We start from the raw sequence: 12400 nt of genomic DNA on the forward strand, positions 1-12400 counted from the left end.
TGTACTTGCTCTTGTCTGGGTCATTTGCCATGAGGACTCACTCTTGAACCCTTGGACTTGGATTTTCTGTTAGTTAGTTCTCCTTTCTTCCCAACCCTTTCTGCATTTAGCAGACGCCTAGCTTGATGGATGGAAGTGAACATAGGAATACCTCAGGATCCAGCCACAATGGAAAGGGCTGTGGATACACCTTTCCAACTGAAGTCCTTTGTGGCAAAGCCAAGATCTCGACTCTAGAGGAAGGAGAGGGCCAGTTTTCTCCTCCCATCTGCCTTGGCTGATTTGGGAGGACAAGAGTTGCCCTAGACATTCAGACTTGGGTGGTGGGAGGAGAGGGATTGGGTGGCCAGACAAACTGAGCAACCTCTCAGAATGCAGACTGGACAGGGCCCTCCAACTGGGTAGAATGGGCTAGAGATGGGAAGGAAGAGAGGCTGAGACTTCAGAGCAAACTGCATTCTCCTAACAAGATAAGCAAAATTCTGCTACTTCTCCCACTCTTCACATATAGCTAAACCAGGCCCATGCACCCTATAACTTGGACCCCCAGAGCTGAGCTCTGCTTAGGGGAACTGCTGGTCTGCTTTGAGGCTTGATGCACAGGTAGGAGAGAAAGATATCCATGGGGAAGAGAAGGGATTAAACAAGAGGAAGAGGAGTCCTACACTGTAAATAAGGCTTTGAGGTGGAAAAGATGTCTAAGTGTCTTTCTGGAAGTACCTTAGTGTGCTACCACAAGGAGAGGTAAAAACTCCTCCTCAAAAGTTAGGGGATGGGAAGGAGACCTCTGAGATTCTCAGTCCCTGGTTGCTGCTCTTGAAGAACAGAGAGGACCAGAAGTTCCTCTCTTACCCTCTCCATCACCCACCAACTCCATCAAAGGCCCATGTACTATGTCCCTTCTGAGACATATCCAGCCTGCCCTGCTTGAAGCCTATGAAGCCCTGGGCCCTACCAGGTTTGTCTTGTGGATGCCAGGGTTCCTGAATCCCAGACAGTGTTGTTCGGGGTGTGCTAGGGCTAGTAACCTTATTCTTCCAACCTTATTCTAATGTACCCAAGCCTCCCCCTTCCCAAACTACTATGGTCCCTGACTTTTCTCTTTCTGAGATGTAGCACCCTCCCAACTCCTAGCAAGATGCAGGATAGGCCAAGGGTTCATGATTCCTTCCCATAGTCCCTGTGATTTCTTTTCAGCAGAGGACCAGGGCCTGTACCTGGGAAGGGCATCTTACAGGGAGGCTTGATGTTTAGACTATTTCATTTTCTGTGCTAATAGTTGTCATGAAATTTTGTTTTAATTTTGTCAAAAACAATTTCTTGTATATATTAGACACAGAAATGTTTTTGAGTGGAAATAAATTTTCAGGCCCCAGCCAAACTGTTAAGGGGCTGATGTTGATTTTTGAAAATGCTTTGGATTCCCTTCTAATGTTTTTCAAGCCACCAAATTCGTTTTTCCCCACTGGTTGTGGTTTTACCTCAGGTGTTGACTGTTCATTAAATGGGAAAAGGGCTTCTGAGGCATTCAGGAATGATTTATAAAAGCCCATGAACAGAATATGTATAAAATATCCAAAGGGGGGAAGGTGACCTTGGACAGATTTGAGTGTATCTTCAATACCAAGGGGACTCTGCTTGTTATGTGTTGAGGTTTCTATATTTTACCTAAATTCTCAATGTTGAATCTTGCTATTAAGAGGTGGGGTGCCAAAATTTGAGGTTCCTCATATTTCAAAACAAAACATCTTTCTGCCAAGTTTTAGTCAGGCTTCTCTGGAAGAGGCCACGCCTGCTGAAGATACCTGAAAGGACCTTTGCCAGGATCCCAGTGGGCCCTAGGGGAAATGCAGCTTCAAGACCTGCTCCCCATGCCTTTGTAGCCTCTAATTCAGTCCTGTAAAACCAGAACCTGCTTGGTACTCCCTGGCAAACCCCCAACTCCTAACTGATGGAGGAGGAAAATAGCTCTCAGATAATTAGTAAAATAGATAAATTCCTAATACTGAGTATTCTACATTGTAACTCCTCTTCTTTGGAGCAAATTTGATTTATCTTGAACAATATCTTAATTGGTGTTTTTTTAAAATTATGTATACACAATGGGAAAAAAAAAAAAAAAAACACGAAGTGCGGAAGCCTTCCCCACCTGGCTGTGCACTGGGAGGCGGTGGTTTCCAGAGCTTGGTCTCAGTCTCAGTCTGTATTCAGAGGTTTGCCTTCTTGAAAACAACTGAACAAAGGCGGAAGCCACACTGAGACCTCGGGTCCAGAGGGCTGAGGAAAGGAAGAAGAAACTAGACTTATTCAGATCCAGGCTCTAAGACAACATATGTAGGTTGTTTCTCTAAAAATACATACCATTAAATCTCCATGTTCTTTCCCTTTAGTCTGGGATGGGGGCAATATTCATGAAGACCACTCCCCACAGAGAAATTATTCTAAATGTAAAATCTTATCTGTTGGTTCAGTGGTGTTTTCCATATGTATCCCTTTTGCTGATCCACACAAATACAAATACCACGGTGTTTCCTTCCTAGCTGAAGTCCCAGCAGAGATTTGGAATCACGAGGAAATTTGTAAGAAATAAATGGCAGAGAGAAATGATGCTGAAACGAGTGCTCAACAATCCCTCGTAGAAAGATAAATGTGTCCTCCAAAATGCTGCAGTCCACTGGGCCTCTTGACTAAGAAAAAAGGTTTTAAAAACGAGGCGGGGAGTGGGGGAGACTGTTTATTCTGGTATTCAATCGGCTTCTAGCTCAGAGGATCGACCACGGAAGCTTTTTAAGTCCTGGGGGTTCTCCCCAAGGGAGGCGGCTGGGGAGGCTTCCGGGATGCGGGCCGGTGGAGGAGAAATCCAGAATCATTGTAAATATTCATGTCTTCTGGTGAAGGAGGGAGGTGTATGTGTGTCCCATCACTGGCCTCTACCAGCTGCATCCACCCCCTCCTCCCCCAGCGGCGGTGGTGGGGGCAAGGCGCCTGACCGACAGTCCCTGGACAAAGGTGATCTCCCCACATTTTTGTTCTCTAATCCCTCAGACTTCAGGAGTCCTCTTCTAAGGCTCTGCAGGGAAGAGACTGGCTCTGGGTGTTTTCCCCTGCTTTTCCCTTCTTTCGTTTCCTAAAAGAGCATAAATAATTAAAGTTTGGCAGGGAGGAAAAGCTTTCTTGCAGAACTGTAGTGGCAATAAATGAAATGACTCAGAATCCCTTCCCCAGTCAGCTTTTACGAGAGCTGCCAGACAGTGTCTGTTCACGTTCTCCAGATACCAGGGGCGCCCTGACAAAGTTAAGGTCAAGTTAGTGTCTTATCTTGGGTGGCTCAAAATTACCGCATCGCGTCTCGGCGCTGTGCGGAAAGCTATCGTTTGCAGAGCTGCTCGCTGCGCCCCGAAGGCCTGGTGTGTTCTCTGCGTTTCGGGTGGGGCCGCATAGGCAAGGACAAGGCCACAGCGCCCGGGTCTTCACGGTAGGTTCTCGAGAGAGCGGGGAACGCGCGGGTCCAGAGGCTGTGGTTTTCCTTGTTTTTGGGGGGAGGGGGGTAAGGATAGAGCAGGCAGCTGGGGCCAAGAGCGAATCGGGTTGGGCCCAGAACGAATGCCCTGGGTTGGGTAAGGGGGGGTGCGAGTGTCTGTGCTAATGCGCCAAGGGGGCCCATTGCCCCCTTCCCCTATGCACCCCGCGCCTCTGCAGATGGCGCACCCTTTGCTGCCAAAGCGCGGCTCCCGCCGGAGCCGCCGTCGCCATGTCGTTGAACTTGAATGGTTCGTCCTCTCCATTTCCCTTTTCGGCGACCAGCAGGCTTCATTTGGGGGGCGGCGGACTGCCTGAGCCCCACTCCGTGCGGTGAGGAAAGAAGGTGTGAGAATTTTTTGCATTCCTCCCCGACACTCGAAGACCATACTGGGGGGCCCCCGCCACTGCCCTGGGTCCTGAACGATCGTAGGGCCAGTGTGCAGTGTCCGGGGAGCCATTTTAGAAGAGAGATCCAGGGGCGTCGACCAGGAGCCAGAAAGGGAGAGCCTTGGGGCTGGGATGGAGATAGAGAAGCAGATAAGTGTGCCGGGATCTGGGCTGGGGCGAAGGGTGCAAGCTGAAATCTAGTCTGGGGTGCCAGCTGCCGGGAGGGGGCACAGAATGGACAGTTCTAGGTGAGGAAAGGCTTGGTGCCCTCCAGTAGCCACTGACCTGTTTGCGCAGTGTTGGGGGAGGGAAGCAGATGTGGAAGGGGCGGAGGAATAAGAGGAAGGAGAAAAGGAGGGAGGAGAAAAAGAGGAAGGGGGGGAACATCAGCCAGAAAATAGATATTAGCTCAGACCACCCGCCTTTTCTCTGTCGGCACGGTGGACAGAGAGCACAGCACCAGCACTTCAGCAGCCCAGGCGGGGAAGAAACCGGCATCACAGCCAGCACCGCCTGCTCTGGACATAGGGCTGAGGCCCAGGCCTCCGTGCTGTGTTGCTTGGACAGAGAAATCCTGGGGATGGAATCAGTCTCCTGCCCTGGTTCTGGGCTTCGGGTTTGAGTAGAGACTGGTTTACCTTTGTAAAGCCCCGGTGGGCTGTGGGAACCCAGGCCTTGCCTGCCTGGACCCCTGAGCTAGGAGAGGGTTGCTGAAGCTAGAGGAAATTGAAGCCTTGGGGCGATTGAATGTATGGGAAGTGCTGAAGAATCTGCCTTAGCGCCAGGTGGAACAGAGGGGCTTTAGTTCGAGGCAGACGATAGTGAGACCCTTGGAGAGCCAACGGATGTCCCGGTGGGCTGCAGTGGCCATGCCGACCAAAGGGCAAAAGGAGGTTCGGAGAGAGCCCTGTGGATGAGCAAGCCTTGGCAGGGCTCTCACAGCAGTGAAGGGTTTGGATGTTTGGCACACTGGACCCAGGCCAGGCCTCAAATCAGTGGGGGTAAGGAGGGCCTGAAGCACCTGGGTGTTTCTCTCTCCTGGTGGGTGAGCTGAAGGCCAGGCACAGTGAAGGTAGGACGCTAGATTCTTTTGTTCATAAGACAATCCCCCTCCCAGCTTTTAGGGAAGCCAAGGCTTTGGGGTGTCTCTGCTGGCTGCGCTCTCTCCTCCTTTAGTACTGAGAGAGAAGACAAGCTACAGGGAGAAAGAGACAGTGACACACAGCTTAGAGAAAAGGAGAGAGGATGAGGGGACCGAAGAAGATAGGGGAAAGAAAAGGAAGAAGGGAAAAAGAAATAGAGATTGAAAAGAGAGAGGACTGGATAGAGAAAAGGGAGAAGAGTAAAGAAAAGAAGGAGGGAGACAAGAAGAGGGGGGAAACCAGAAAGGAGGAGAGAGGATCGAATGGGCACCGAGGTCCTGGCCTGGACCAGAGCCTGGGAGGCGTTTGGCGTGGGTTTTTCTGAGGCCAGCTCTCGCGCCCCCTGGGTCAGAACCTGAGAGAGCCAAGTTACTCCGAGGTGAATGCTCTGGGCAGAGAAATATGTAAATCAGGGTTCCCTGATCCCTGGAGAGTGGCGCAATTACACCCCTTGAACAAGAAGCAACAAGCTCCCTGGCGGGTGAGCTGCAGAGGGTGGCGGCATGGCGGGGGAGGGAACGGCTGCAGGAAAGGGGGTGGGAGTGGGAACCTCACACCCTCACACCTAGTCCCCTGTGCCAGGGCAGGGGCTCCCCCCTTCGCTTACCGCTTCTCTCCCTTCCCCCTTCCTCCCCCTTCTTCCCCCTCCCTCCTCCTCCCCGCCAGCCGAGGTCCGCGTACTTAAAGCCGCGCGGGCGGGCGAATGCGGGCGGGCGGCCCATTCGGGCGGTGGCAGATGCGCCCAGCGGTGGCAGCCGCCGGCGACGCGCAGGTGACCGGCCTGCGGCACAGCCTGGTCAGGGGGCGCCTGGGGAGAGCTGGCGGGAGAAGGAGGCCGATCCGCCCCCAGCGTGCGCGCGTCTCGGCGCCAGGAGTCGTCCCGGGGCGTGTTGGCGAGCACTGATATAGATATAAGGACATTTCTCTCCATGGCGTCACGTGACATAATTACCACCAGAATCAATCAAGATGAATTGCACGTCAGCGCCCGGTGGGGATTTTTGCTTAGTTGATCCTGGCCCAAGCCTCTTGTGCAATCGATGGCTCAGGTTGGCGGCGCGGGGAGCGGCCCGGGGCTTGCCGGCGTGCACGCCACGGAGCCATGAACGACTTTGAGGAGTGCGGCCCGAGCGCAGCCAGCATGTACCTGCCGGGCTGCGCCTACTATGTGGCCCCGTCGGACTTCGCTAGCAAGCCGTCGTTCCTTTCACAACCGTCGTCCTGCCAGATGACTTTCCCCTACTCTTCCAACCTGGCACCGCACGTCCAGCCCGTGCGCGAAGTGGCCTTCCGCGACTACGGCCTGGAGCGCGCCAAGTGGCCATACCGTGGCGGCGGCGGTGGCAGCGGCGGCGCGGGGGGCGGTGGCGGTGGGGGCGGCCCTGGCGGGGGCGGCGGCACCGCTGGGGGCTACGCTCCCTACTACGCGGCGGCGGCGGCTGCAGCGGCGGCGGCGGCGGCGGCCGAGGAGGCGGCCATGCAGCGCGAGTTGCTCCCGCCGGCGGGTCGCCGGCCAGACGTACTCTTCAAGGCGCCAGAGCCGGTGTGCGCAGCGCCCGGGCCACCACACGGCCCCGCGGGCGCCGCCTCCAACTTCTACAGCGCGGTGGGCCGCAATGGCATCCTGCCGCAGGGTTTCGATCAGTTCTATGAAGCGGCGCCCGGGCCCCCATTCGCCGGACCGCAGCCCGCGCAACCGCCCGCGCCGCCACAACCCGAGGGTGCTTCTGACAAGGGTGACCCCAAGACCGGGACTGGTAGCGGCGGGGGCAGTCCCTGCGCCAAGGCGACCCCCGGCTCGGAGCCCAAGGGGGCAGCGGAAGGTGGCAGCGGAGATGGCGAGGGCCCCCCGGGGGAGGCGGGGGCCGAGAAGAGCGGCGGCGCAGGTAGGCAACTGGATGCAGGGCGAGAGGCTGAGCCCAGGGGCCGTGGGCGCGGGGGGGCGGCGGCGGGGGCCTCCCTCTGCTTGCGCCGTTTTATGTGCTACTTTATAAGCATTCGAAGGGGTTTATACATCCTATAAGATTTCCCGGGTCGTTGTAAAGCGTGTTTATGATAGGAAACCAATTTAGGTGGGCTTAAGGTAGACTTCGAGGAGGACATTAATCGCAGTACAGAGCTTTCCCTCTGTTTTAGTAAGGGGGTGCTGAAGACCACGGAGAGAGGGAGTGAGATTTTGAGCTAGTTGGTGAGTGTGGACACGCGAGCCTCCGGCTTTTAAGGGAGGAGGGGTGGGTGATCCTTGCACTGGACTTTATCCAAGCCGCTGGCTGACGCGCACCGCTGGAATGGAGCAGATGCCCCCGCGGGCGCACTCGTGTCTCTCTTCTCTTGGGTTCCAGTTAAAAGCCTGACTCGCCCTCCTCTTTCCTATCTCCGTGCCAGGCTGGTTGTGTGTGTGTGTGTGTGTGTGTGTGTGTGTGTGTGTGTGTGTGTCCGGGCGTGAACATAGGTCCACGCCTGCACTCTCCTGTGCCCGCCCATATATCATCCCCCACGACGCAGGCAGGGCCTTTCAGCGACTGTAGGGGACGTCCCTAACGGGGCTAGGGCCTGGCCCTAGCTCAGTGGCGGGCGGGCGGGGGCCCCCCGGCAGACAGTGGCCTTTCTCACCCCTTGATCTCTTTCCCTTGCAGTGGCCCCCCAGAGGTCCCGGAAAAAGCGCTGTCCCTACACCAAGTACCAGATCCGCGAACTGGAACGCGAGTTTTTCTTTAACGTATATATAAACAAAGAGAAAAGACTCCAACTCTCTCGGATGCTCAACCTCACTGACCGGCAAGTCAAAATCTGGTTCCAGAATCGCAGGATGAAAGAAAAGAAACTGAACAGAGACCGTCTGCAGTATTTCACTGGAAACCCCTTATTTTGAAAGCTGCAGGAAGCGCCCCCTCCCCAGAGCCCCACTGACCCACCCTCCTCCCCACCAGCCTGCCCTCCGCAGGCCCAATGTCCTTGGGTTTAATGACGCCTCTTCTCTGTGGAACTTCACGATTACTTCCCACGGTCAACTCAAGACCTCCCAGCGACCACTGCAGCCTGCGGACCGGGGACTTGGCCGAGCGGATCCTAATAAGGGGAAAATGGTAAATGCAAACGTCCCTTTACAATTTTACCGCCAATGTGCTGTCGTTCCCCCTCCCCCTCTCAGAGTCCTCGCGGGGACCCAGCGGGATCTGTAGGGAGTTAGGCCACAGGGCTAGAAGGCGCTGGCGTTTTGTTCTGAGATTAAGATATCCCTTCCTTCCCCCTCCCTGAACGCAGATTATTTAAACTCTGGGAACTGTACCTTTGGTCTGTCATATCAAGGCATGAGTCACTGTCTTTTTGTGTGTGAATAAATGGTTTCTAGTAAAATTGAGGTCACAGCTTCAATACACTGTATGAATTTTCCTCTTCGAAGAAGTTTAGTGACTGATTAGGATATTGTAGTGGCCAGAACCCTTCTCTGAAAATCGAGTGAAATACTTTTTTAGTCTCTAAAAATAGGAGTTGTTCCCTCCCATCTCTGGGAACACTGTTTTTAAAAATCATGTTAGTGATGAATTTCTAAAAAGATGTGACCCAGCCATGCTGGTGCTGTCCTCTTTAGGCAGTGAGGCTGGAGCAGAAGGAACCTAAGAAGTGAATCCCCACCCCCACTTCTAGTCTACTGAACTTGGAATTTCTGAAAAGACAAACAAAAATTTAAAACTGATTAGAAAATCCAAATTATCTCTTAACAAGGTGACAAGGAGCCAGGTTAAAAGAAGAAACCAAATTTAGAACCCTCCTTGTTAATATGTAAGTGGAGGGATGCTAAAATGAGGTTTAGTGAGTGGAAAGGGTTTGGGGTCCTTGCTAGTGTCATAGTGGGCCTGTACCAGGGAATGTAAGCCCCCCTCATTGGATGCAGGCCAAGGGCTGCAGACCTGCCTCTTCCTGCATTTATCGCTTTAAGTTAAAGAATGTGGTGAGGGCTGCACTGCACTTTATGTTGCAGGGCCAGGCCAGGCTGTTTACAAAACCTTGAACTGTCTAGACAACACCATAAAAGCCAAAGTTCTAAACAGCTTAATTGGGTTATATTATACACCTTCTGGTGGGCCCAAAAGAGATTTCCGCAATGTGCAATAAACTGGAGAAGTGAGAAAAGCTTCTCTTTCTCTGAAAAGAGTGAACTGAATCTTATGACTCTTAACCTCTCATAAGCCCAAACTCAAAATATAAATCCATAAGATGCACAGCACCTCATGCATCTTCTGAGGCAGTATGCATTTTACATGCAGCAATATTTAATTGCTAAGGCTCTTGGGGGAAAAGGAAAAACATAAGTGCATAAGTGTATGCCTTTGAACTTCCAAAATGTCAAGGTCATCACCTTTAACCTCTCTGAATAATTAGGCGCCTTAAGGTTCTTCTGTGATTTTCAACTGCCACCCACTCTCATACATACATGCTCACACATACAGACCCATGCACACATTTATGACCACACAGAATCCTACTGGGTGCTCCCCATAAATCTAAGAAAATTTCTAATTTCAGGATCAATAACCTTAATTTCCCTTCAAATATTTGAGCAATTCAGTAGCAATTGACTTCTTTTTTGAAAATACTGGTTAGACTAAAATGCTTATTAGCTTTCACTACAACTGGGATGTGCTGGAGATGTGGGGGGGGGGGTCTTAAGAAATGTTTCCCTTTGCTCTAATGAAGAACTGCAGTATTAAAAGCAGGCATTTGAAAAAGTAAGTTCTGTTCAGACTTACATCTTTGTTATATTTGAAAGCAATTTGCCACCCATCAAATAACTTATGGCACTTTCTAAGCTATGGAACAAAAGAAAATATATTTGTATGGTCTTTAAAAGCCTCTCTCAACCTTTGGTGAAAGATGTAATAGAAACAAGGCGGACAAATGATTTCGTTGGGAAGGGGATTCCTTTGTTTGAAATTCTGGGCATCAGTTAAAATCTGAATGCCTTATTAGTATTATCTTCTTAGGAGCTTAACATTAGTTTATTTTTCTCTCTCCGTCTGTATTTTTTTTTTTTAACTGCATCTAAATATAGCAAGTTTGTGCGCCAGCCACCCTAGGTAAGCCGAACGGAGAGGTACCATTTCGCCTTTGCAGGGGCCTGGACAGCCACACGAGGGCGCGCTCACGTTCCAGAAGCCGCGTTTGGTGGAGAGGCTGCGGTACCTTATCTATCCAATACTGGATTCTAATAAGCAATCTCGGCCCGTTAGAAACACGCGGCAGCTAAGGTGTTTTGCTGTTTGTACTAAGCAGCTCCTAAGTGTGAGAAGTTGTATGGAGACAGAACAAAGGGAGCAACTACATTCCTGCAACAGGAGATTGCTTAATCGTTGTCTCCTTGAAGATAAAGCTGTTGCAAATGATACCTTGGTATAATCTGATGATGTCGAGGAGAGATTTTTTTAACAGATAAATTAGGTATTTTGAAATATGTCATAGCCACTGAGAGTTTATTAAGTTAGCAAAAATAATTTTTCTTGTTGGTTTGAGTGTGGAGAGTGATGTCCGGGGTAGAATCCTTCTTCCCGGCTCTCCAAAACCACATGCGGTCTTGTGAGTGCTCAGATCTCTGGGATGATTAAAAGGGTTTTGTTTAAGACACATTCAGGCTTTGGTAATTTAGCTGAGTGTATATGCAGGGGGAAAAAATGAGACGCATTGAGGGACAAGGATGTCGTTCTGGGTTAGGGAGCCTGGAGTCATGCCTGGCACAGGGTTCTTCCAGGCGACCGGGGAGGCGCAGGCAGGACTATAAGTTGGAGTGCGGGTGCCGAGCTGGGCTGACGCGGCTGCAGGAAGCAGCGGGCTCTCTCGGGAAAATGTTTATACTTGAAGGCGTTGTGGGACAGAAATGTATTTGAGGCAATCGGGTGTTGCATTTGACAGAACCGGAGCCACCCTTCCAAGCAGCCCCCTGGCCTTGAGGTGTTAAGCTTGTTTTTGGCGTTGCTTTCAGAAGCAGTTAATTCACTGCGTGCCCTCCCCACCCAGTAAAGCCCCTAACATTGGGGAGTGTCTGTAACCCTAAAAGGGAGAGGACAGGACAACAGGATATGGGCAGCTCTAGGAGAGGATGGCTGCCCTCTTTTCCCATCAGAAGTTCATTGTGAAGAGCTTGCAGCTCTGAGAATTAGCGCTGGCCTCGTTGTCAGCAGTCTCTGCATCCCGCCTTCCAAGCACTGGACCTAAGACTCTGGGACCCGCCTGTCCGCTAGCTCCCCCGCCTCCGGGAGCTGGCATTGGCTTTCCGGGAGGCTGGGGCGCCATGACTCCCCGGCAAGGCGCCAAGGAGAGGCGTGGGTGTTCCCCGCGGGTATCCCGGGCTCCGCCTGTCTGGCCGCGGGTCCAGCTTAGCTATTGTGAAGCGACCTTTTCTGGTGCTTAACCCGGGCTTCAGTCTGCGTGGGGTGAGAAGTCTCTCCCCAAATGTCGTTGTGTTCCTGGGTAGGCGGCCCCAGCAATTGCGCATCTGGCTGTGCAGGGGGCCCCTTGGCCTTGGCTGGCAGCCGCCAGCGACCAGGGCTGTCTGCAGCTCCTTTCCTCCTGGCAGCTTCCAACATAGGCCTGACATAAATGTGGGGGTCCGACCAGAACCTCTGGAGACTGAAGACCTTCCCCTCCCCCGACCTTTCAGAACGTGTGGGGCTCGCAGAGGGTAGCCATAGATGCTGAAGCACCAAAGTCGCAGATTCTTAAGTGGAGGGAAAATGCGCGAAGTAGGAGTCTTTTGTGTCTGTACAGAAAGAGGCTCTAGGGCTGCGGCCCTTTTGCACGTCTCCGTGGACTCCTTATCGCCATAGTGGTAGTCTCTCCATTTGCCCCCGGGATTTCTTTTCACCTTAGCCAGGTGGTGCACAGTGCAACCGGGAGGGGCTGCCCTGGGGAGGTCTCCTTTAATATGCCCCCATCCACTCTGTCCCCCCAAAGTGACATTGCCTAGAGGCTGCTCAGGACTAATTCTAGGTGACTCTAAGAACCCCCAGGTTCTCTCAGGCTCAGGGGCTCCAATCTTCTTTCCAGAGACAGAAGAGTGCAGATGCAAGTCACTTTTAAAAAAATTTCCAAACGCTAATTTCTTGCTAAGGCGGCCCTTTTAATTTTTTTTTCTGGAAATAACTGTGCCAGGGAGAAGGGTGTCTTGATACAAATATGGGTATCCATCTCTTTTATGATGCAATATTGATTTATTATTAATGGTAACTGTCCCAACTGATCTAAATATGATCGAAATCAGCAACTACATTAATGCTCTAAGCAAAATAAAGGTTGCCTTTAAAGCCACTGCCTTTTAATTCCATTTGCTTCATCTCAGCCTTTAAGTCTTAAGG

General features: G+C 52.0%; 1 protein-coding gene across 2 annotated transcripts; it reads left to right on the plus strand.

Moving 5' to 3' along the window:
• The first annotated feature begins 3171 nt into the window (after positions 1-3171).
• Hoxd11 (homeobox D11) lies at positions 3172-9880 on the plus strand. 2 transcript variants are annotated; one of them, XR_006852251.2, is made up of 2 exons: positions 3172-3475; positions 7688-7814. XR_006852251.2 is itself a non-coding variant. In XM_046447190.2 (2 exons), the coding sequence occupies exons 1-2, from the start codon at positions 6154-6156 to the stop codon at positions 7921-7923; spliced, it is 1020 nt and encodes a 339-aa protein (XP_046303146.1). In that variant the 5' UTR covers positions 5709-6153; the 3' UTR covers positions 7924-9880. The 2 variants fall into 2 exon arrangements, 1 of the variants encoding a protein (XP_046303146.1); XM_046447190.2 differs by lacking the exon at positions 3172-3475 and adding an exon at positions 5709-6937 and having other exon boundaries at positions 7688-9880.
• The last annotated feature ends 2520 nt before the right edge of the window (positions 9881-12400 follow it).

Source organism: Marmota monax, unplaced genomic scaffold, assembly GCF_021218885.2.
Source record: "Marmota monax isolate L192 unplaced genomic scaffold, Marmota_monax_Labrador192_F-V1.1 WCK01_AAM20220418_F8-fsc00007, whole genome shotgun sequence".
NCBI lineage: Eukaryota > Metazoa > Chordata > Mammalia > Rodentia > Sciuridae > Marmota > Marmota monax.

Excerpts from the sequence above, each read along its gene's own strand:
- Hoxd11 (XM_046447190.2), top strand. The coding sequence starts at position 6,154 with ATGAACGACTTTGAGGAGTGCGGCCCGAGCGCAGCCAGCATGTACCTG. Across the intron at positions 6,938-7,687 it reads CGAGAAGAGCGGCGGCGCAG|TGGCCCCCCAGAGGTCCCGG; the intron begins GTAGGCAACTGG and ends TTTCCCTTGCAG.